The sequence below is a fragment of the Helicoverpa zea genome, chromosome 2 (genome assembly GCF_022581195.2).
Source record: "Helicoverpa zea isolate HzStark_Cry1AcR chromosome 2, ilHelZeax1.1, whole genome shotgun sequence".
NCBI classification, from domain to species: Eukaryota; Metazoa; Arthropoda; class Insecta; order Lepidoptera; family Noctuidae; genus Helicoverpa; species Helicoverpa zea.
The window spans coordinates 3,756,728-3,782,073 of NC_061453.1; the positions used below are offsets into that span (position 1 = coordinate 3,756,728).

Here is a 25,346-nt window from a genome sequence, read left to right on the forward strand (position 1 = left end):
ACTTTATGATCGACCCATAAGGCCACGAACGCCTCATTATACGCAATCATAATCAGTTTAATCAATACTGTCATTGAAACAAACACATGGAGTTATAGCCGCACATAGGTGTGACGCAGTCTTAGCTTCGAAAGTTCTAGACTTATTAGACTAGACATATTTACAGCTAGTTATCAGCCTTCAGCTGAATGTCGTTGTTATCAAACGATGAAGTGTTTACATTGGAGTCGTCAAGGGAAGGTGACCCGTTGACGACCGTGTGAATGCATTTTTCTTTATTAGGTATTATTATGTAAGGAATTAGATTTTTAAGCGGCGGATATAATTAACAGGAAAGGAGCTACCTCGATATCGAACAGATTTGATTGAGATAGAACCTCGATAGAATACGAATGCCTTTAATCTGAATAGGTAGGTGTCTTAAGTACGTCGTAAGGTATTTTACTTTTCTCAGGATATACTTACTTTAGGCTAGAGCTACATACTTTAGGTGCCCTCTTGAAGCGTGGCAGAATATCGCTATTGGAGAATACTAAATCATTTGCAATTGGCAATTTACATCTTGTCGGAAAAGAAATTACTCATTCCACGCACCTGTGTGATATGAACAGGAAAAGATTATTCGCCATCATTGCGCTCTTAAGGGTCAAAATTTGCATGCAAGTCGATCGCCCTTTGAAAGGTTATTGAACTTCGAATTGTCTCATTAACAAAGTGCTTCTTGGTACATGCAGAGGATAGGATTATTGTGGATGATACCTTTATGTACTGTAAGAATTGTAAATTAAATACTGTAAGAAATCAACTGTAAGAATATCTATTTCATTGGGAATGCCGCAAGCCATAATTTTTCCAAGTTCAGCTTTTATCATTTTGCTTATTTCTAGTCACTTTTAGGTTTAATTCCAATGTACAAATTGTATCACTAATATGCCTCTTAAAATAGGAGCTGAACCTAGACCATATAGGTCATATATCCACTAGGTCATATCTTATCTACATATATTTATCATAGGGGCGTCCTTAACGACCATGCCAGGTTGTAGTGCATCCAGACATACGTAGTGTATAGTTTTACATATAGCGTATCAGTTCGTTGACTTCGCAAGTACTTATCCGAAGATAGTTAATTAAAATTATTTCAGGGTGGATGAAAAATAAAATCCAATAGTTTTACTTAAAATGTATTTAACTTATTAAGTCTTAACATACAACTATATTAGGATATCACTAGTTCTTAAGATCTCGCTTTGGGTGCGGGCGCTTCCTCGGAGTCCTTGTACCAGTCCTCGCTGTTGACAAACAAAATACATTAGAGTCAGATACACATAAATAATCGCGGACAAACATACATACATACAAACAGGTCAAACTGAGAACCTCCTTTTTTTTTGAAGTTGGTTAATAAAGGTATTTGCAATAATGAACCTTCCTTTCTGCTAAAATGGTCCAAATGTCAAACTATGACAACAACTACTTGTAAAAGGCTTAAAAGAAACAAATAATCGACTTCAGCGACGCATAATCTGAATGACTCTGGAAAATGGAACTACAAAACATAATAGTCTTTCCAATTTCATTTGAGTTACGTAATTATAGGAATACGTCTAGATTATTAAAATATGATACCACCATAATAAAAAAGGTGGAGAATAAACTAATCAATGATACTAACACTCAGCCTCAAAAACAAGTCACCACCAGAAAAACAAAAGACAGTCAACTCACCATCCGCGCACGTTCTCAGGCGCGTCACACTTCTGCGACTCCTCATTGTAGACCTCTCCGGTCTGGCAGCCAAGGTCACGGGGCTCCACGCCGTTCAGGCACACGTAGAACCTCTGGCAGTCGGTAGGGTGGGGGAACTTGGGGTGGGCGACGGCCTGGCCTTGAGCGTCTACTTGCTGCTGGACGGGGCATTGGAAACCGTCCTTGGTCTTCTCTGTAAAGGAATTGGAGTGTGTTAGAATTTGGATTGATAAGACATTTTGGTCTTTTCTGACTGGTTTTACTAGCGGTTCTATGGACTGGTAGACGAATCACAAATATGTAAGTTATTGGTATGCTTATGTAGATCCAAAAGACTAGAAAGAAAGATGGAGAGTTCTGAGAAAAAGATCATTTTTGATAAATCAGTAGAAAGTTATCTTTGAGCATACAGTGCTGAACATTTAATTTTGATCACGCAGCCAAAAGGAGCAAACCATCTCCAACAATATATTTTTATCTCCCGACAACAATATCATAATTTTCTCCAACTATTCTCACACTACACCTACATACACCCAAAAAAATGTTCTAGAACATTTGAACCAGAATACTCACTCTCCTGCTCTTGGCATCCTTGCCTGCCAGCAGAGTCAGGCCACACGCAGGTGCCGGAGTACTCATCGAAGTGCAGACCAGCGGTGCACTTGACCTCAGTGGCTTCACCCTCGATGCAGTTGAAGAAGATGTTGCACACGGAGGGGTCGGGGTGAGCGAAGAAACCGTTGCGGCGGGGGCACTGGCTGTTGGGCTTGGCGGGTTCTGTAATGAGAAAAGGGGATGAGTATGAGAATATTTGAGAAAGGAGGATGAGTATGAAAAAAATCTGTGTCTTTCAGACTAAATGATATAGTGCAAAATTAGCTCCTGAAGTTTCAAGAGGGTTCTCGCTCATAAAACCTATTTCTTGAACCATAAGAGCTTGAGAAAAATTGGTCCTCAAATAGCAGTTAACCTAAAAGAAATAGAATAAGTGCTGAAGGCAGTCATTTCATGTGACCTATTGCATTTTAACAAATTCAGCAATAAATCCTAGTTGCACATCCAAAACATAAATTAAGAAAGATGCAGACAGGTTGCTCAATCCCAATGTTAACTACTTTTTGAAATTCGAATAATTTAAATAACTTGTTGATGACGCTCTACAAATTAGTGAATTTTGTGATCTGCAGAGTAACATCCCCTAAGAAAATTGATAAATTTTCAAGTTATTTATTACTCCTGTCTCAAAAATCTTGTGGATATTTCAAAAACTTAACTACTGAAAATAACTGTAAACTGGAAATAACTGTGTGTGTGTGAATAATAACTGTAGGTCCCGGCTGTCATTGAACATCCTTGGCAGTCGTTACGGGTAGTCAGAAGCCAGTAAGTCTGACACCAGTCTAACCAAGGGGTATCGGGTTGCCCGGGTAACTGGGTTGAGGAGGTCAGATAGGCAGTCGCTTCTTGTAAAGCACTGGTACTCAGCTGAATCCGGTTAGACTGGAAGCCGACCCCAACATAGTTGGGAAAAGGCTCGGAGGATGAACTACTGAAAATCCCTTGCATACTACAAACCTATTGTACCTATATCTCTTCAGAAAATATGTCAGCTCATTACCTAGTAAACGTCAAAGCGTCGGCCTTGAGTTCATAATAAAATGGTCATTTAACCTAGGAAATGACAATCGCATTACGCAGTCAGGAAGTCAATTGGTTTTGGTCTTTCACTCGTTATGTCAAGAGTTCTACCGTTTGCAGCTATTTTTAATTATTTACGCTTATTATCGGAGTTAGGTACGGATTAAATGTTTAGGTTTTTTTTTTGCTGGTGACACTTTATCTCGTGATTATTTATTTATAGTACCTACAACTTTCTTGAGCTCTGTTTTCGAATCATCTTTTCAAATTGATTCTAGGGTTTTTTAGCGGTTTGTCATTCTCTAGTTAGAAGTTCTCTTAAGGAAATTGAGCTGCCTTAATCTAAATAATTTGTCATGGATAGCAATAATGAAGTCTACTTTCACAATTATTTTAGACGTACTTTAATTGTTGACTGTCGCAATTTTATCATAATTGACGAAATCTCAGATTCGATATTTTAGGTACTTTCTTTCTTCGTAATTTGTATTTGTAAGAAGATAATATAACTAAAGTTTAGTCTAATGTTCATAAGAATAACACTCGGTTGCCAAAGCTACTTAACATGACAGTCACGGACGTGTAAGTTGCATTCCACACATTTGAGTGAACTTTAAAACACATTCCTATGTAAATGTTATTACTTAGAATATGTGGAAAATCAGTCAGATGTTTCTTAAGAATTTTAAAGAATAACCATGTTCTAGTGCACAAGGAGTTTGTGCTTTCTAGTTACCAAAGTAAAAACTTCAGATATCCCATATTGACAATTTCTAAAAAAGAGTTTTATCCATTTTCATATCAATAAGTTTTTGAACAAATGTACCTACCAATTATTTACACTACGGAAGGTACATAATATAATGTCACTAATATAATAAATAACTGCCAATAAACCAGCACATGATATTGAAATACCTTCTTATCAAACCCGGAGCTATTGCCTCATACCACAGACATATGAATGTCTAGAATAGTCTACCAGTTGGCCTAGAAAGTCAGCGGCGTGTCGCCACGACCTACCCGGTCAAAGGTAGACAGGTACCTTCACTTCATGAGAATTGTCGCAAGTGACCTCTTACTGACATTTGATCTAACATGCAGTTGGTTCACGTTGTCATTTTTTCACTCTGTGGCTTTTGTGATTGATTTCCTAGAATATTTATAATATAGGTTCCGAGAATATTGGTGTTGCGGACTTCTATGAATGCAGAATATGAAGGAACTTTTAAATACATGCTACGTTTATGTAGGAAAACCCAGACCGGTCAGTAAATAGTGTCTTGGAAAACTTACCTAAACCCTAAACCTAGTTTGTATGTACTCGCTAGCTACTTTAGAAAAGTTATGTTACTTGTACGATGACGCCAGTCAGAGATATTGGACGATGACATTCTGATATAGGCGAAGTAAGGAGTGTGATGATGATTTACGGAAATATTAACGAGTTTTACCTATAAACAACGATTTCTTATGGTCCTACGAAATATAAAGATAACTTACGCAGCTCAGTCCTATCACCACAGTCTACATTGAAGGGCTGGTCACACTTGTTGATCTTCCTGATAGTGGGGTCGAACACGAGGCCGTCGGGACACAGCTTGGTGGTGGCCACGCCGTCGACGCACTCGTAGAACTTGTCGCACTGAGTAGGGTCCTCATATTGTCCGTCCTTGTTGGGACATTTAAATTGTGCACCTGAAGAGAAGGTGGGAATTAGTGGGTTGAAAATCGTGGCTGGATAAGTAGATGTTCAATTGTTTTTTTTGTGGAAGAAAAAATATTAATTTTTAACAGGTTTAGTATAAGCAAAGATATTTCAGTTACAGTTACAGCCTTTTAATCGTCCCACTGCTGGGCACAGGCCTCCTCTCACACGGAGAAGGATTGAGCATTGCTCGAGCAAAGATATTTCATTTATTTTAAAAAATGTAGTTACTCTGATATCAGGCGTGATTAATTAATTTACTTATGAATTACTCAAACAGTAATGTAACTGTTATTAAGTAAGTTACTAGCTACTAAATGTGTTTAATATTCCAAATAAACCTAGTTATAACAAAACATTTATGTGTCCACGAAACGTGAAAATTTCATCAGAAAAAACCGTTGACCCAGAACAATTAAAAATTACTACGTCCATCACTATTAATATATTACTCGAAGCAATAAATTCATACTCATTAGCTGCTTAACTGCATTAGTTACAGAATCGTTCGGCCAAATCGATCAATCGATCCGGTTCGACCGGTTTTGCCGAAAAACGGACTACTTTATCAGTGAAAGCCGATTTAGGTAAAAAACATGTTTTTCTTCTCAAGAGATACAGATCGATTTTTTTACTACTTATGTAATAAGTAGGTATACAATGTTATATAAGACGTGACACACATTCGAGTGTTCTCGACACTTGGTCGATATGTAACGGCTAGTGTTGTGATTGGTTTCTCGCTAGTGTTGAGCAAAACCTTTTTGCGGAGGTGTATCGATGTTTTTTCTAGCCACTTTCATTTGTTATAATGTTAGCGAATACTTGTGCGAAGAGTTGTGAAATGCAATGAATTAACTGTTCAGCAAGTGACTTTTATAAGACTTTAATTTCAAAAATTACGTCAGTATGATACAATTCGAGTTTATGGAAACTAACTCAGAAAAAATGATGCTTAAACAAATCAAAGGATGAGCAACGATTTCACATCACTAACTAGAAAAACATTAAGATTGACATTTTAGGAATATCAAGTTTTTTGCAATTTAAATTAACTGAATGGTCAAGGCCGTGTTACATTAACATAAGTTGTAATTTTGAATAGTTTTATTGGTACTATTTTATAAAAATTAAATAAATTACTAATTCAAGAGAATGTGTCTAGGTCACCGAAAAATGGAGGCAATGAATTTATGGTAACTAAGCTGAAATTAGAATTGACATTTAGATCTAGTGTAGACTCGGCAGATCACATCGTACCTATTTCCATAAGTTTTTAATCATTTTACGTTAGCACTGTAGTCTTATCAAATGAAGAAAGTTATTATTATTTTTGGACAACCCTTGAAACCTTTTTTCCACACACTTTTCATTTTCAAAACAGAAGAGATGATCAATCTGTCTGTACTAGTTGATCAATACACCACCACCAGGCCACGTGTAAATGATTCTCAAACTGAATTACATATTTTTTTCTTAAAGGTACTATCTCTTTCTCCCTGCTTTTACAGCATGTACCAATAAGTGTGTCACCAAGTGACCCACGTCTTGGGTATTTTATAACAGCCTCCACGACCCGCTATCATGTAACGTACACGACGCAATGTAAGTAATTGCATACTTACATGGGTAAACTAAGCACGGGATGCAAAACTCGTCTTTAATTAGTGGTAATAGAGTTACTGTATGACCCATTTAAAACGATGTAAGAGAAAAAGGGAAAATATTTTATGACGTGGGCATCACTAATTGAGACAACGAATTTACGTCACACACGAGACAGAACTAAGACAAAATTTATATTTGCCAATTTCGAAGTCTACAACTAGATAACCTTTCGCATAAACTTTAAAATTTTCATTAGTTAGATAAAAATTGTCTTTCTGCAGTATGAGTTAAACATGTCTTATTTACGTGCCTCAGCGGTGGTACAGACTACGCAACATGCTTCAAAGAATAACTACAAAAGTGGTTCAATTATGAAGTACTTCATCTCTTTAAACCCTTCCACTACAACAAAGCAATCTTACGCTAACCTTTATCAAACAAAATGGCGTTCAATCTATCAATACACGAACAAAAGCTCGCGTAATGTAACACATGATTATCGGCCGCGGCTGACGCAACGAGTGAAAGTCAGCCGCGACTTACGACATAGCTGCAGCGAGTGATGCAGCGGGGTCGCCTTCATACTGACCTGATGGTGATGATTTTGTGCTGTCATAGATACGATGTTGGTTTTAACCGAGTTCCTAAATAGTAGTATGTTTAGTTATTTTTATTTTTGTTCGCACATGATTCTGATTATGTTAAGTAGAAGAGAAATAAAGTCGCAGTAAAAGTATGTTTACTGCGACTTTATTTCGAGTTTAGATTAAGTATCAAAGTCTGAAGCCTTCTTTAAAAACCTTGCATATGTAGGTACGTGAGGTTGCATATACTTAATATGTGAGAATGTAAAATGATGGCAGTTTCATTGCAGCTGAATATATGCTTTTGCACTTGACCCAAATAGAAAGTAAAATATTAATATTTTATTATAAAGATAGCTAAAGTCTGAATAGGAAAATACACACTAAAAGTTGCCTACTTGTACAACAACTAAACAACTGACATTTGATAAGATTACAGAAGTATCGAAACAAGTTTTCCATACCTATCCATTCATTTAAAATTATTTATTGTATCTGTTGCTATGCCAACTATTTTTTTAATATTAAATGAAATAACAATCCAAACAAATAAACAGAAAGGCCAAGTACCATAATTCATGAAACCCTACAGTTAATTATATGACTTCGAAGATCCGAAAGTAAAAGAGCAAAAGGAAAACATAATAAATCTAAAAAACAGGTTCAGATTACATCGCGAGACCTAACCACGAATATAAATGATTTGTTATCCAATAAGAAAAAAAAATGAGCGAAAATATATTTAAAATTGAAACACGGACGTACGGAATCACGTTTTTCACGAGAAGTGACAGGCATACGAAAATAACTTGAGGCTTATAATATGTACCTACAAAAGTGGTATTATAAAGACATTCCGTGGAACAGGTTTGACTTTTATTTGCTCTTGCTTTATGGCCGTTTCCATTGATTTTTATTAATCTTTGCTTTTCCAAGTCAGTATTTTACTGGGTGAATTTTCGTCGGTGATGTTGAATTTACTTTTGAACTTTAGATTAGCATCAAGATAGGAGATAAGTAGTTAAGCATAATATTCTCCTGCCATTTTTACTTTCTTAAATGGACTTTTTTAAATGAATTGGCTTTATAATTTAAAATATCAAAATTAGTTTTGCACAATCTCATTAGAAATGACACTAGTGCTTAATGTTAAACGATGATAATGACACAATTAAATCAATATTTGACTACAAATCATTGTCATAATGAAGTCAGTTCCGAAATATTGTCATTATTATTAATCATGTGTGTTAATTAAATACCTGAATAATTTGCATTCACTATCATTTATTTGATTTATTACAATATTCATTCGCTAATAAAATTGGCAATAGGCATTAGATTCATGGTTCTATAATTTGATAGGCGATTCAATAAAGCCCTCATTATTCATTAATAGATTTAAAGATGCGTAAAATTGGCTAACACTTATTTGCTACTCTATACCTACTATAATACGTAAACTATGTATACAAGGTACATTTAAACGTATAACCAACTTTCAACCAGCTATATATTTTAACAATATACCTGACTAACAAAAGTTATTAAAACATAAAAAGTGTCAGTATACTCATATTTATAAATTGAAACATAAATCCGCACTCTCTCCGCAATGTCGGTTACAAAACTCGATATTTGCGTAAATTTTAATATCTCCGGTGTCAACACAATTCCATGCAATACTTTGTGGAAATTTCGCATAAACTTATTTTTACATCACGACTTTTTTGAAGTCGGTTAAATGAAGTGAATGTCAATGTCAGACACGAAACCATTGAATAGTTAGTTAACGCAATTTTGTGTTTATTTTTGTTTCGTTTTCTTATTTTTGTTGAGTTTTCTTTGACTTCGAGGTTATATTGTTGATACTTATTCAAACGGTGATACTGAAAATTGTGACTTAAGTTATTGTAGTTAGGACTAAAATAACTTTGTAGCGCTTTTAAGTAGTTTCTGCTATTGTCTAGCATTTTCATTACATTTGAGGACAACAAAAGTTTTCTTTGCCTTTACAAGATCGTCTAACATCAAGTCAATGCAATCACCATTAAAAAAAAATTGCAACGTCACCAAAATTGTATCTATTACCTGCGATATTATCTAAGATACATAAAATACAACCCCACTTAATTTTTGGAAAATATTTATATTCACTCAAAGTAGGTATATGAAATGAAAACACTACGACAAACCAAACAATATCTAACATTTATAACTATTTCAAGGTCGTGGAAATTCGCCCTCATTACCAATAAGGAGAAATAGCAATTAATATCAACGTGTAAGTGATTGCAAAGCCTTAACGGACGACTTACTAATTGGTTGCACATATCTTATGAATGCAGGCGGTTCGGCTAGCGGTATAACTAAACGGCTAGACGAATAGTGAACCCGAAATTACGTGATGGGAATGTATTTGAATATTTTAATTTTAATGGGTCTTGTGGGTTCTTATTATGGATTTGGTTTTTGATGCGTAGAATAATAATGTTCAGAGGCTTTTATTGGTATTTAAAGGCCAGTTTTAAATTCTACGTGATCTTTAAGATTTGCATTCTCACAGAATTACTGGATTCAAGATTCAAGAAAGTTTTTCGTTGATACGTGTCCAATAGACTAACAAAATATTTTTGGAAGCCATCCTCAGAGCCTTTTTCCCAACTATGTTAGTAAAATATTTTTGGAAGTCTTTTAAAAAATATTGAATGCACATAGGTTTATAAAATAATCTTATAATATAAATAAAAAAATATCTCTCTGACCCAATCTGATAACGAACTTTTTATACCCATACATACTCTTTTCACAATACACTGAATGGCAAAAAGATTTCAGTAACATAATAACGCTTACAATTAGCCGGGTCAACAGCTATTGAGTAATATCAATGCAATAGTTACATAGCTTTACTTAGTATTGTTACGTACACAAGGGACCTTAATTAAAACTACTGTTACCATGCCGATAATAATAGAAAATTAAGTTCTAGTAAATGTAGGGAGCGCCGCTGTAATTACGGTTAAGAAACTACTGATAGAGATCGCTATTTCATTTCTAATTGCACTGAAAAATTGTTTGTAAGCTTGTGAATAGGATGCAATAAACTGCTAAAAAAGAAATAATTATTTGCCGTAGAATATAATGTCGAAAAATAATAAAAATAGTGGGTCTCACGAAATGTGCAGTCGTTGATGTCTTTTGTATGGATTGAAAGCGAAATAGTTTTACAAAGCTTTTTTGCCTTTACTACGTGGCATTAGGATTGTGTTAAGTACATATCAATAAATCAATCGAATAATAGATATGGAAATTGATTTAAATAGAATATTCACTAATTTTTGTCACATATGCATAATCAATCAAGAGTGCAATTTCTAAAAAATATAATAAAATAAATGTTACTTTTTTCACTGAAGTAAATTAATATTTTTTCTTCCCCAATGAATATCCTGCAAAGTCAACATATTGTCACATATATTTAAAACTTATATCTACTATACTTACTCGCTAGCGCGGTGACTGCTGTTAGTACGATGAACACTTTCATGATGGCCTTTTGATTACAAAATTATAAAAATACAATTATAAAAAAAAGTTTTTAATGACTAGATTGTGGTCCGACCCTAGCGGCGACCCTGGCGAGACTGACGAACTCGGGCGTCGCGCGCGCCTTTTCTTCGCGTGCTCACGCGCATGGAACCGGTAAGACTTAGGCGTGATTTAACAAATTCTTCTATTAGTGAAACAATAATAATTTGTTATAGCATTACGCGGTTGCATAGCCCCATCATCAGCTGATTATGTTGACTTAATTCCCGATGAGACCTATGGAATCTACGGAATTGCAATGGTGCAACTCGATAAAGCCTGGCACTTTAATAATTATTTCTTTTTTCTCGCTGCTTGAAAAGAGTCCTTGAATGCACACTTCTTACTTTTTCGCTCCTTTTAAATTCCAAAGAAGCCTTTGAAATGTATATAAAACCGTAAAAGGACTGGGTGCATGTCTGAATTCAAGGTCTCGAGCAGATATTGGTGTACACCTATTAATCAGAAACTTATTATGTATGCTAAATACTTGCTTTATTGAATAAATTAATTATTTGTTCATTTCTATCTGTTCCAAGAAAATAAATTTAGTATTCAGATATCGATTGATGGAGATATGAGAAGTAATTTTTGTGGAATTATTTGCTGACAGGACTATGCATAACTCTATATTTCAGCGTCAGTTATTCCCCGAGTATTGTATTTTTACTAATACCTATGGTACCTAGTATTTCGGGTATGGTAAATTCTTGGTTCAATGGTTTTAGAAATGTTGATATATTTTTAATGCGCATGAATTTGATGTGTTAATCGAGATAAAGTGTTGTAAGCTCTCTGAATCATTTGGCAGAACATTTAACTGTGCGTTTTCCTTATTTTGTCCCCTACGTAACCTTCAGATCTTTCATCGATATAGTAAATAAAGTTTAAATAATATATTTTTATGATTTAACTATTTTAATCTTGCCTCAGATCATCATTTTACTTTTTAATCACTTAGTGATAAGGTCACAATGACATTAAGTATAAGTATCTTTTAGATATCCTCCCATATGAATCTATTGTTTTACTGGATATGTTACCTTTTCTTGATTTGAAGTTTTAATTGAGCCATTAGGTCAGGTTAAGGATCAGACGCTTTCAACTACCAACAAACGAGAATAAAGTAAACCTAAACCCTTTACATATTAAAATTAACATGTAGGTATAATCAATGTTGGACGACCTTGATGGCGCAATGGTCATCATGCCGGACCGCCGAACCTGAGGTCCCGGGTTCGATTCCCGGTTCGGTCAACATTTGTGTGATGAGCATGCTTGTTGGCCGTGGTCTGGGTGTTACAATATGTATTTATAAATATGTATATATGTAGCTATATGTAGTTTATCAGTTGTGTTAGCACCCATAACACGGTAAGTTAATAAATAACTTACCATGGGGCTAACCGACCGTGTGTGAAAAAGGTGTCCCGACATTATGTCCCGACATTAATGTTATAATAATAAAAGCAATGTTTCAATAACCGCCATCGGCAAAATACCTATAAGCTTTCATTTGCTATCAGTTAGATAAGTCTGCGTTTATGTAAATGTAGCTATACACTGCGAGTAGCCTGGCTGGAATGACTCAGTCCTTTATACAATGCTTTATTGTTTGCTATGCGTAATCGTAAATTACAAAATAGAACCAATGTCCTCAGGTCTGAGGTTTAACCTCGTGATATAAACTTTAGGTTAACGATATCGAAAACCTTATTTACGTAGGTATCCATAGGTAGGCACACAAATATAACTTACTGTGCATTTTAATGTTGAGATTTTGTGCAAGGTTTTTTGAAGTTTCCTTTAGGATTTCTTAAAAAAAAAAACAATCCGGTTTCACATAGGTCTTAAAAAAAGGTGAGCACCATAAGCACTTACTCTAAGAAACAACATAATCCTGGATCCTAACGGTCTTTTTTGTGTTCCACATTTTACCAAGACATCCTTGGTAAAACGAAACCAACTGATTCGAATGCATCAATCACCTAACTAAAACAGTTCAAAGTAAGCCGCTATTTAGTCTGCATTACTATTCAGCTCGTAGGTAACCCATGTTTTGGTAGTCTGATATTGTTTGTACTCGTAATTTTATTATTAAAACCACCACGTCATCACCACCTGTGAAGTTACATGATATTTACGAGGTCTAGTTAGGCAGATTTAATATTCATGGTTGCTATCTGAGGTGTAGGCCATTATGTGATGAAGCTGAGGATTAAGTATCTATTCTTACAAAATAACCAAATGTTATCAAATCAACTAAAATAACTTAAAGCTCGTCTTAAGCTGGAATGACGCGCCCCTTTACAACTCCGATCCATACCTACTAGATATACCATTTCATTATACCTACTTCATCTTGATCGAAATCTTATCTTCAAACCAAAGGTGTGTAGTCTTTGAGAAATTAATGACACGAAAGCAGTTGACCCGGTTACCTAACAGACCTTTACAGGGAAGCATGCACAACATCAAATCCGTTGCAAATTCGCCAGCACACCGATATTTTACCATACTATCATATACACGCAGCATAAAAGTATCAATAAATACATTATTCTTTGCAATACTTCGTACCACTTACGCCATACAGGAACATAATTAATATATAAAGTAATTCGAAAGAACTGGAGCGCCTTTCGGCAAGTAACTGTTCAAGCCAAAAATCATTCTGCATGTTGATACGACACGCATTTCAATACGTTACCCTAATTTATTGACGTATGCAAGTTGCGTATGCGTTTTAAAGTAAAGACGTACATTCTTCTGTCAGTATTATAAAAGAGAAAATCTGTGGATAGAAATGGAGTTGTATTTGGAATCTTAAGAGATGTGAAGAGAAAACTTGCATAAATCTTCAACTGAATCAGCTAAGCGTGATTGCAATGTTGGCATATTGGTATAGATGTACATACCTACATTACAGTGTTATTTTGTTTGTACAAATACCGCATAAAAAGGAATGTTATCAAATATTAGGTTCACATATTAGACTGTGAATGTGAATCTGTCTTTATTTTACGTTTTGATGAAAATCTCATCCAGAGCAAGGTGTTAGAACATTTCCTATTTAAACTTGGGTCTATCATTACTTACGAATGAAGCATAACTACAAATATGCCAAGATAACCAAAGACTGTGTCTACATTAGGTATACCTACTTTATGATAAGTAGTTAGGCTTCTTTGTATCAATCAATGATTACAAAATCGTTCAGTAGACATGCTACAAGGCGAAAGTCTAAAAATATTTGCCTGGTTATTAATTCACGTGGCTAAAATCATTACATAATGCAGCTGACTTTTATGCTGCAGGTTCATTATCAGACAAAACATAAATAATCTTTTTCGATAGGCTTTCGGTTTCTAACTTCTAATTGCGTTTCTCTACAAAGTAGGGAGGTACTTGTTTAAAGATATTCCATAAAAAAATATACAATGTTCGTAAAGCCTTTCGTCAACACCATCTTCAAATCTTTTGAAAGACTTGTCTGTTTAAGTAATTAAGTAGGTACCTAATATTAATGTTGAACATTCACAACTTAAATATTGACTGAAACAACACTAATCAATACCTTTATATCTTCGCGCTTGAAAAATAACAAATACGTACTAGATTTCATATTGACCCGCCAAACTTATACATACGAATAGGTGCAGCCCTTACCTATTACATTATTGTAGTAGTCGTCTAACAAATTAACATAATAGCAGGAAACATTAAAAAACACTTCTTTAGTGTCCGCTTACATAACCAACACCCGTTTATTTTCGTGTCCATCCGTCCACTAAAACGTTACTAAATAATTAAGACGTTAGAAACATCCGGGAACTATCGTAGTCAAGATAATCGGCAACAGATACCTACAGCCAGCTACATAATCGAAATGGCCCACGTTACGCGCTCTGTGAGCAAAAACAGTGGCTTGTATGCGTGCGCGCACTTTCGCACAATCTCCGACACGGTCCTAGAAGATCGCGTGACCTCGTAATGCTAGATTTTTGCTATCAGCTTGTTCCGATCATGAGGTGATAAGTGATCGGAGCTTGTTTTACTCGACTTAAGTAGGGGGAGTGGGGAAATGACTTGCAGCTGCGTGATTCTACTAACGATTGACATGAGACAAATCCTTCATGTTTTTTTGCTATCTCTTCTTCTTGTTTTATGGTAGCTTCCTTCCTTAATATACAAGAATAGTATCGTCTAGATTACCTACTCGTCAATATTTTCCTTAGACAGTATACTAAAATATTATTAAAAGTTCCGTTAACGGAAGATGGAGACGCAAGAAAGGATTTACGATTTATTTTTTAATTAAAATCCACCAGAGCAAAGGCGAGACAATTCATTCATTTACCGTGTTGTCTTATTATACAATACAACAATTTGAATCGCTTTCGATTATGACCATGCCTTATTTAAATTAGACGATTTGACCGATCTAATGCTAAGTTATCGTGATAGTTTAAACCTATCTACTGAATATTAATCGATACCTATCCATCTATTATTTTATGAACCGGTGCCACTCGGTTAGGTAACAGGTCGATTTTTTCTGAGAATAAAACCAGACAAGCAGTGATATTTATCTTAGGTAGCTCCTATGTATTTTAAAAAAGACTACAATTTTACCACCGACGAAAATGGAATTCTAAAATATTATGACATAACCAGTACACCATAATTACCTTTTAATGATAAATAGATAGATACCTATTAGGTATAATCCATAGTTCCTAATCACGTACAAGAAACGACAATTACGCTGGAATTTCTGCTAACAATTAACCCTGGTGACACACACAATACAGGCCATACCATTGACATATTCCAGATATCACAGCTCGAACTAATACGGAACAAGCAATGTCGACAATCCAGATTGATAATTTCATCAGCACAACTTATTTGCATAAACGAAACCGGTCGTTCGACACGCAGATCGCGAGATAGATCTCAGACAATACGAGTGACAGACAATAGTTTTAAACTTTCACATTGTGACGTATCATAGTGGCATAGCAGTGCAATCGAATAATTACACGTTAGTCTCGCGTAGGTACAGGACGTAGGCTGTATGTGCCCATCTTAGAATTCCTGACTCAAGAATACGTGAGTAGGTATTGCCTGCACTATTGAGGTGCGGTATATAATCTGATCTGGGCAATGAAAATTGATTTGCATGTTATTCTAGTTTATCGGTATACAGGCAATAGGTGCATATTTCGACCCTTCCTTGACGAGTACACAATGCTATAATAAAAAAATCGAAAAAAGGATAAAGCTCTATACTTCCTTTATAAAATATCCAAAGAGAATGTCTAATTACTAATTCTAGCAAGTCTGCAATTTAGGTACCAAACGCAGATGAGTCTAGAGTCGTTGCATAACCACGCATAACATCGACGGAGACGATTACCGAAAGGTCACAGCAAGCGCGGGAGTCGCACGAAATGGCGATAAAAATTAAACAAACAACGCTTTAAAATTCTCTAGTATTATTTTTATTATAAGATTCTGTAAAATTAAAACTCTGTAAGCATCGCAACATTGCACAAGAAGTTTAAAAACAACATCGACTTATCTGTTCCCATTTGGTTAAAAAATTTGTACTTTTCATTTCTGGTTTGATCCATTGGATACTCGATACTCTACGATCCAGTTCTCAGTTTGTTCAAGTCCACTTATTTATTAACATTCTATCTTTTATTTATTTATTAGAGATACCAACCATCTCCAAATACATACCTTCAACTCGCGCCGTGGAGTAAAAGTAACGAATAAAGTAGGCAGAGCGATATTTTGAAGACAGCAAAATGTTTCTTTTGCTTGCATGCCTCATCTTTTCAGCAAGTGTAGGTATATTTTAGACATTCCACGTCCACATAAAAGAGAAGTGGCCCTAACCTAATTCTGGCAGTTTTGATTTCACGAAATAAGTACCTATAATTTCTAAAATACACTACTTTATAGTAACTTACATACCTATTTGTGTTTTTAATAAAGCCTTCGATTGTGTAAAACATGACTCATGATGGCACGGAATAAGAAAAAAAAACAAGTGCAAATGATTGTCTTTCAACCAACTTCGCTTATGTAGGAGGCAAATATTGCTTAGAAGCTTAAATTGGCGGTGGGAGTGGAGCAAGATTGTATCAGACTGTTTTCTTAAAGAGGTATGCCACAGGGTTGTGTGCTTGGCCCAAGAACCATTTTAAGGCATTTTTTTGTCCAGAGAACAGCTCTACTCTATTTAAGTATAAGGTTTGATATATTGCATTGCAACCCAACCCGACAAGGAATAGAACAACATTTGAGTAACTCTTATAATATTAAAGTCCTCTCGAATGTAAAAATATAAGGTAACAATATTCTAGCTATTAATTAATCTCTGACAGAAGCATAACTAACAACATCGTCCCGCACCAGCCTTAAAGCTACTTCTTCTAATTGCTTATTCTTTATTATTAATTCACTGTTCTTTTTCTTCAGGTATCGTAACTTTTCCTTCAATAAAAATATACATTGCAGATTCTGTCCCAACTTCTCTTTATGAGTTTCGTCTTGTCTTTGTTTCTTTGTTCGATGCGTATCTTTTATGTACCATATTCTTGTGTTCCCTTCTTTACCTTTCTGTGTCGTAGTAATTTTAAACATTGCTTTCTCGTTATATATGTTCGTGAACATTTGTAGTACGTCCATGTAGGTTTCTTTTGCAAGGGTTTCAATGTATTTTGGGAAGTGGGGCTGCACCATGTATTTGTCTATGTTGTATTTATGTACGTATTCGTGTTTGGTGTATATGTCACCGGATTTAGTTTGAGTAAGATCTGGGATAACTTGGCCTTCGCCATCAGCTTTACCGGCTTCTTGTGAGTTACTGCAACAAAAATAAAGTAGACTTCGTAAAGTATGTTTCAGTTATTATTGTAGGAAATACAATCAAAATGTATGTATTTTCAACTTACCTAGCCAACTCTTCCGCAGAAGTTTGAATTTCTTTATGCACGCCTTCTTTAAGTCCAGCAATCAAATTATCATTGACAAGAAAACCCGTAACATTACCATCTTTCATATACACATCGAAAACCGGTAGCAGTGAATGAGTAGTTCCAGAATTCTCTGCTGCTTGCACTGTAATATTCTGAGTACCATCATCATTTACTTCACCAGACACATATTGTACATTTTCATTATTTTCTACAACTCCAGCAATATACTGTACTTGATTTTCTAATTCACCATCATGAACTTGACTTTCGTCTTCTACAGCATGTTCCTGAGCTATTATTTGCATTTCAGTAAATTCCTCCATAGTTTGTTCGTCTTCTAAATACTCAGGCACTTCAGACTGACTTTCTTCTACCGCATCAGAAACAACTGTTTCATAAGCAATGTTATCAATATCATTTTCATGGACTTCAGTCACTTGGCTGTCGTCAATACCTTCGCCGAACTCATTAGTAACGACTTCTTCATTGTTACTTTCGTCTGGGAAATATTCTATAGTATAACTATAATTTTCGTTATCACTTTGTACCAGTAATAGCGCGTCTTCTGGTAAATTCTCTATTGCTTCAATGTGCATAGTTTCTTCAGTTTCAGTCCTGCTGATTAAACAACAAGAAAATAATAGACATTGTTTTAAACGAGTTTAGGTACAGTTCTTGTCAAATAATGTTGCCGGTCCGAATTTAGCCACTACATGCTTTACGCATACGCAATATAATAGTGTTTTGACCATACGTTTTGACTGTTGCACTACTAGTAGCCAATTTCAGACCGGAGATTATTTTTATATTTTCTCTATACCTGTTAGGTACGCATTGATCTGCAATCCAGGTGCTTTCTTCTTCTTCAACAGATTCCTGCAAATGCTTTACACTCTCCATTGTTTCATTACTGTCCGAATGTTCTTCTGTTTTAATCCTTTTAGATTTATCTTCATTTGTTTTTGATCCTGCAATTTAGCAAAAAAGTATATTATTAATCTATACTAATATTATGAAGAGGAAAGATTTGATTGTTTTTTTTTTACATGAATAGGTGCCCCTAACTACTTGACCAATTTGAAAAATTCTGTCACAAATTCTTGGAAGCTTCGTTTTCCCTGGTGAGCATAGGCTGTATTTTAACTGGGTTTCGGGAAGAAGTTCCCCTGAGACCCCGAGTGTAACCGCGGGAAAAAGCACAGTATACAATACATATAGAGAAGCACAATACAATGTTTTCTTTGTGAATGTTTTACACATTGGTTTTGAGGAAAATCTAATTGTGCTGTCACTTACGCCTTTTTAATGATGGAGTACGCATAGCCTTTTCTGCGTTCTTTAACAGTAATTGATGCTTTTTCTTGCTTGTTCCCATTTCGTCCTCTCCATCTGAGATTATAATTCAAATTAAGATATTAAAATTTGATAACTTTAAAAACTACAACAGCTTATTTTATTCATCCAAAATATGTATTATTCTTAAGGTATACTTCTAACAGAGTCTAACTACTTGTGGCCAAAGTGCACCTTTAGGTTAAAGGTAATATAAAAGTTTTACGAAATTAAATTGCATATTACTTACTATCTTCTTCTTCAATATACTCCTCATTATAGCCATACATTTCGTCAACAGCTGCAAAAAAAAATTATTGATAAAAAAAAATATATTAAAATAATCCAAAATTGATCCATAAGTAATTAGTCTTACCTGCAATCTTTTGTTTCAACATATTCAACCTCTGTTCGGAAATATGTCTCTTTATATTTCTACTCTTCAGGTTCTTTTCTAAAGTATAGAAAAACGGGCGACTCATCGTGAAACCTGTCTCCATTTCGACGTACGATCTGATCTTCATTATGTCGACTTTTAGTTGAAGGAAATCTTTTATCTGAAGAACAATAAATGTATGAAACTGATAAATAAGCATGAATGCAAGATAAAAGCATTACTACTGGCATTTGAGGGTCAAACGGTGTGGCTGGACCTAAAACCAGTAATCTTAGGCCTAAGTTCACTGACATGAACATTTTTTTCTCTTCAAATAACTGTTTACTTTGAAAATTGAACGGAAAAGTTGTCGGTGAACTTGGGCCTAAGATTATTTGTGATGAAAACTGATGAAACAAATTACATTATTTTCATTAATGAATTTGGTGGTATTTTTTTTTCCGACACATACAGAAACAGGTCATAAAGGTTCTTAAATATAAATTACCTCTTCCTTCACGTATGGTGGTAACCGACGACCATGCTGAAGCTTGTAGAAATTGTCTAAAGACAATTCATGATCATGATGATTACATACATAGACTACAGTAAGTTCATCCTCATTGGGAAGGTGCCTTAATTTTATTTTGCAAGGGCAATCAGTCTTCATGTTATTGCTGTTTCTAGAAATAAAGAAATGTAGTTAAACATGTTTCATTAATTTTTATGCAAAATTTGGATGCGATTTGGACTATTAAACTGAGTATTGGTAACAATTTTATATTGATTTTCTACTGTCTTACAGTTACCAGAAAGCACTTAAGAGATTTTATATAGTTTCTAGCAATTTGTGATGTATTGATTCAATTTTAACTGTGGATCCATAACTAAATTATAAAAAATACAAAATACTGGTAAACAAACCTCTTTCTCAAACCCTTCTTCTTATACTTCTCCTTATTTCTTAAGTAAACACAATTGTACGTATAAGATTCCTGATCCGTATTGGGCCTGCGTGAATCCGTACATCTGTAGTAGAAACACCATCTCTTTGCGTGCTCGTTCAAGTACTGAACAAAATCGTCATGAGATTTAAACTTGTCACCTGGCTTCACTAGTTTATCATCTTCGTGTAAAAATAAATCTTTGTGGTCCGTACAATACTCACTGTACGGTAGAAATACTACTGCTGGAAAATGAAGACATAGAGTTTATTTAATATGTATAATACACTTTGATCCCAAAATTCCATTGTAAGTAATAATTACCTTTCTTAGAATGAGTTTTTGAAGAGTCTTCATAACATCTAAAACTACTGCTATTGGAGGACCCCGACATTTCTAAAAATCTGAAAACAAAATAAGTCCTATTAGAAAACTACACCAATTCAAATTCTTGATGTTATAAAAACTAACAAAATGCACAACTCTGTGCCCAGTAGATTCTTTATAATTTTTTAATTTTATTTTTTAATACTTTGCACATTTTGTAGAATTACAGACTTAACGCCTTAGGGGTTTTCTCACAGTCTACCTTTGGGTGGTGGAGAAATCACAGTTTAGGTGTTAATTTTATAAATTATTCCATACCCTTGTTATAGCAAAAACAAAACAACGCACATTGGACTAGAAAGTTTTTTTTTAGAGATTCAGTTCTAATTAATAACTTCATAAACAGTTTAAGAAAATACAACGTATAAATCTGACTTCTATACATATAATAAATCTGTAGAAAAGTAATTTTTGTACATTGAAGAAATTGACAAAAAAAATAGCCAGCATGTTAAAGGATAACTAACAGAACCCATTTCCATCATTTTTGTCATTTTTGTCTGTTTGTCTGTTTATCTGTTTGTTTGTTCGGGATTCACGTAAAATCTACGAATTAAATGCAGACAATGCTTATATACAAAAATTCTACGTAACTTGGGGTATTACTTAGTTTTTGTTTCATCGAAATCGATTCACTCTATCAAAAGATATGATTAATTTTGTGAATTCAAGATGTAAAATATTACGACACGCAATCTATTTGTCAAAACTGTACATTTGAATGTTGTACTTATATTAGTTGATCGGCCTATTATTAATATTTACACAGAAAATCACACCTTTATAAGTAACTTCGGAAGAAAAAAAAAATGAAAATTTTGTTTAGCCAAGGTTAAAGTAGCTCCATCTGTGGTAAATAAAATACATCATCAATTTGTCAAAGGAGCGAGGTGGTAAATGACAATATTACCATACATTCTTTATAGAGGATTATTATTTCAACAGATAAAGTTGTGTATTTTCCGTAATTCACCATATTTTAACACGAAGTGTAATTTTTCGATAGACATTTCAATAGTGTTTGTCAGTTTGCCCTGCACATCAAAATCCAACTATAATTATTACCTTGATGAAAAGAAAATTAATAGTTCTCAGCCAAATTTAAAACGGTGCCATCTAAATTATTTTTTGAACATTATGTCAAAAATGATGACTTTAGTGGAACAATTAATTATCATTTAAAGTTACAGATGGAGTTCATATCAGGATTTTTTCATAAACATAGTTTAGCTTATCTTCCACTAATGTGGTGGCCTTAAAACAAATTACTTTGAGTGAGTAGTATTAAGTAGACCTTAATTATTTTTTCTGATACAAAATATGTAAACTTAATCCTAGAAGAAATGAGGATCTATCTCTAGCAAGCGCTGCTAAGCGTGAGGAAGGTAATGTAGGATTCTGTAGCTTTAAAAACAAGCCCAGATACAAAGTGCAGATAAGAAATGGGAGCTCTCTCTATTTAATACCATACACACGTAAAATGCTTTATGCGTCTGAAAACGTACAAATTATGCGCCGCATACCAGAGACATGCTTACTTTCAACTTCTGATCGCAAATACACTGTTCACGATTACGAACAGTCTCAGTAAGACCCGAGCCAAGTCTAAAAACCCTAAAAAACACCTTTTATATAAAACTACGTTTGATGTCATTTAATCACAAAGACAGAATTGTTCTCTGTTGCAAATCCTATCCACCTATATCCTATCCTAATCCAGAATGCATTGCAGGTGTGCATTGCACAAAAACCAATGGTATCCTATTCGAGAAGTCAAAAGAGTTGACCTGCCAACGTCAGCTTCTGCGCTAAGCAAGTGTTCTTAATAGTACCATCAGAATTACATTCATCGTTGAATGAGGTGAATAAATTTTCAGAAACCACAATAACAGTAGGAGCCAAAGCGTATTATCGCTTCATAGAGCTCTGATTGGCCCCAGGTGACCAAGTCAGGTCTGATTTGTTCGTTCATCAGATCTTTGAAAGTGTTTCGGTGGATACTTACTGTCGTCCTGTTTACGTGTGACACAAAATATGGTATATAAACGTCTTCCGCAAGAGCGAAATTTTTCCGGTGTGCGGTAGTGACGCACAGTATACAACACTTATGTTTCTTTTGATTTGCTGGCTCCACCAAGAAATGACAAATTGCGAGCGTACATTCTGAAAATCTTGGCAAAACTACAGGTTTCAAGTACGAACACATGAAGTGGACTCTCACAGATACGTACATTTTGCCTATTCGTGAACTAATGCAAACATTTCGGTGGAGTCCCGGCTTAGGCCTCCCCCACATTAGGCGTGCGCGATCCTCGGGCGTGTGAGTAGCGCGGGCGCCGCGCGTGCGTCGCGAGCGCGTTGCGTGAGCGTCGCGTTTTGCTGCCCTGCGGCATTTGCAGCGCGCTCGCGGCGCGCACGCGCCGCTCTCCTTGACGTTTAACTGCTAAGGCGTTTAGCGGGCGGCGGGGTTAGCAGGCGAAGGGGTAAGAACGCAACTCGAGCGCCGCGTGCTCGCCGCGAGCGCGTCGCTTGCACTCTTCACACATGCCGCAGGGCAGCAAAACGCGACGTTCACGCAGCGCGCTCGCGACGCCCGCGCTACTCACACGCCCGAGGATCGCGCACGCCTAATCTGGGGTCAGCCTTACCATGAGTAAGTGAAACTATCCTACCCTATGCGCCTGCTGATGATGATGACTCATTTTATCATCCATCCAGCTATTCCCCAACTATGTTGGTGTTGGCTTCCAGTCACCGAATCTGTTTGAGTACCAATATTTTGCTTGGAGCGACTACCTATCTACAATCCAGTCAACTACACAAGACGATATCCATATTATGGTAAGACTGACAGACTTTCTGGCTTCTGATTAGTCGCAGCAGCTGCAGAAAATGTACAAATGACAGCTTTGTCAGACTCAAAGCATGTAGACATAGATTATAGCTGTTTCCTGTGAAAATTACTTACGCACCATACGTAATAATTTTCCAAATTGGCTCAATAACGACACAAACTTTACTCCTTTTGTTTAGATAAATGGTCACATCCACAACACAACCTTGATCAATGAATCTATGCGACTGCTAAGTGCTAATCCTAATTATACTGTCACGTGAAAGAATGCACCTACTGGATAAGTAGTATTTTGACGATTCTATATTGCCCACGCAGACGAAGTTGCGGGCAACAGCTAGTTGTGAAATAAATCAGCCATTTTTACAACCACATTCCAGTATGCATCAGTTAAGACTTAACTTTGCCTTCCATTGAACGTTCTTACCCATTATAACTGGTACTTTACATGTATATTTATATTATAATGATAATTACCTGGTGACAGGTTTCTCAAGGACAAAAGTATTTTCGGCAGCTGTATAATTCCCTCCCTCAATAAAATCCACATTCATCGCGACAGCATCTGCAGGATCATCAAATAACAAGAAACTTAGTTAAAATGTTTATCATAACCCATTAACTAGAAAAACTAAACACTGAATACTAATTTGGTAGGTACTTGAAACATCTAGCGTGCATTAGAAATTAAGATGGCCAAGGCCGCAAGATACGATTCCGTTTAGAAAATACATGTCGTAAAAATACTATTTTGTAAACAATAAACAACTACTATAACCGCCAATAACAAATAAATAAGAAACGATTGTGATCAAACGATTTGTGGAATTGGAAAGGTTACTTTTGCTCCCAAGATAAACTGCGTATGTCCACGCCCGACACCTACCCGAAAAAAGTCAATACCATTGACTGCTTTTCCTATAGTTGTATAATACAAAATACAAATGTAATTTAAATGCAAACTTAATCTAGTACACAATCACAGTGTTTTCTTTCACGCACTTTTGCTTTTCATCAATATTTTTTGACATCAGACATGAAAATGAAAGAGACGCGAATGATGACTTTGATTGGATTGACATGGGCTTGACAACACTTGACGTGCATGAGAATGCCAATAATTTGAATATTGAATACAAAAATATAAAAAAACTATAAAAACGGAGGTAGAGTTGGTATGCACGAAGTTTTTTAGAATCTTATTGTATGAATTATGATTTGTGTGCTAACATACCATATGTAACATTATTTACGTAACACGTTTATTTATGTAGGTTAGGTGATGCGATAACAGAAATCATACATAGCAATGGCAAGACCTAGGTATTTGAATTTGGTTACAGCGAGATTTTTTATGCTTAACTGTGAAAGCATGAATTATATAAAAAGAAATTAGAACTTTTATATTCGAAGAAAGCCTCCAAAAGATAATATTATTCTGTTGCGTAACATGGCAATGCAACTCCTCAACATGTTCCGCAACATTGCAGATAATAATGTATTTAAAGAAAAACAGACGAACACACATGTGTCTTGATCCCACTGTTTGTTGTGGAATTTTGTTATGTAGGCACGCA

The 25,346-nt window shown here is 35.3% G+C and overlaps 2 protein-coding genes across 8 annotated transcripts; both read right to left on the reverse strand.

Annotated features, from left to right (window-relative positions):
* Positions 1-1,171: 1,171 nt before the first annotated feature.
* On the reverse strand, positions 1,172-10,990 carry LOC124643896 (protein obstructor-E-like). The gene is made up of 5 exons (XM_047183025.1): positions 10,798-10,990; positions 4,894-5,088; positions 2,326-2,529; positions 1,729-1,942; positions 1,172-1,292 (listed from the first exon to the last, which is right to left on the reverse strand). Exons 1-5 carry the CDS (start codon positions 10,838-10,840, stop codon positions 1,238-1,240), a joined length of 711 nt encoding a protein of 236 aa, XP_047038981.1. The 5' UTR covers positions 10,841-10,990; the 3' UTR covers positions 1,172-1,237.
* A 5,375-nt stretch (positions 10,991-16,365) lies between these two features.
* LOC124641487 lies at positions 16,366-24,830 on the reverse strand. 7 transcript variants are annotated; one of them, XM_047179594.1, is made up of 11 exons: positions 24,656-24,830; positions 24,247-24,334; positions 20,853-20,932; positions 20,509-20,773; positions 20,093-20,267; positions 19,585-19,765; positions 19,459-19,509; positions 19,173-19,265; positions 18,697-18,844; positions 17,853-18,494; positions 16,366-17,764 (listed from the first exon to the last, which is right to left on the reverse strand). In XM_047179594.1, the coding sequence occupies exons 2-11, from the start codon at positions 24,321-24,323 to the stop codon at positions 17,269-17,271; spliced, it is 2,208 nt and encodes a 735-aa protein (XP_047035550.1). In that variant the 5' UTR covers positions 24,324-24,334; positions 24,656-24,830; the 3' UTR covers positions 16,366-17,268. The 7 variants fall into 7 exon arrangements, with proteins under 7 accessions (XP_047035550.1, XP_047035524.1, XP_047035541.1 ...); XM_047179568.1 differs by having other exon boundaries at positions 20,509-20,770; positions 24,772-24,799; XM_047179585.1 differs by having other exon boundaries at positions 20,093-20,261; positions 24,772-24,799.
* Between the last annotated feature and the right edge of the window lie 516 nt (positions 24,831-25,346).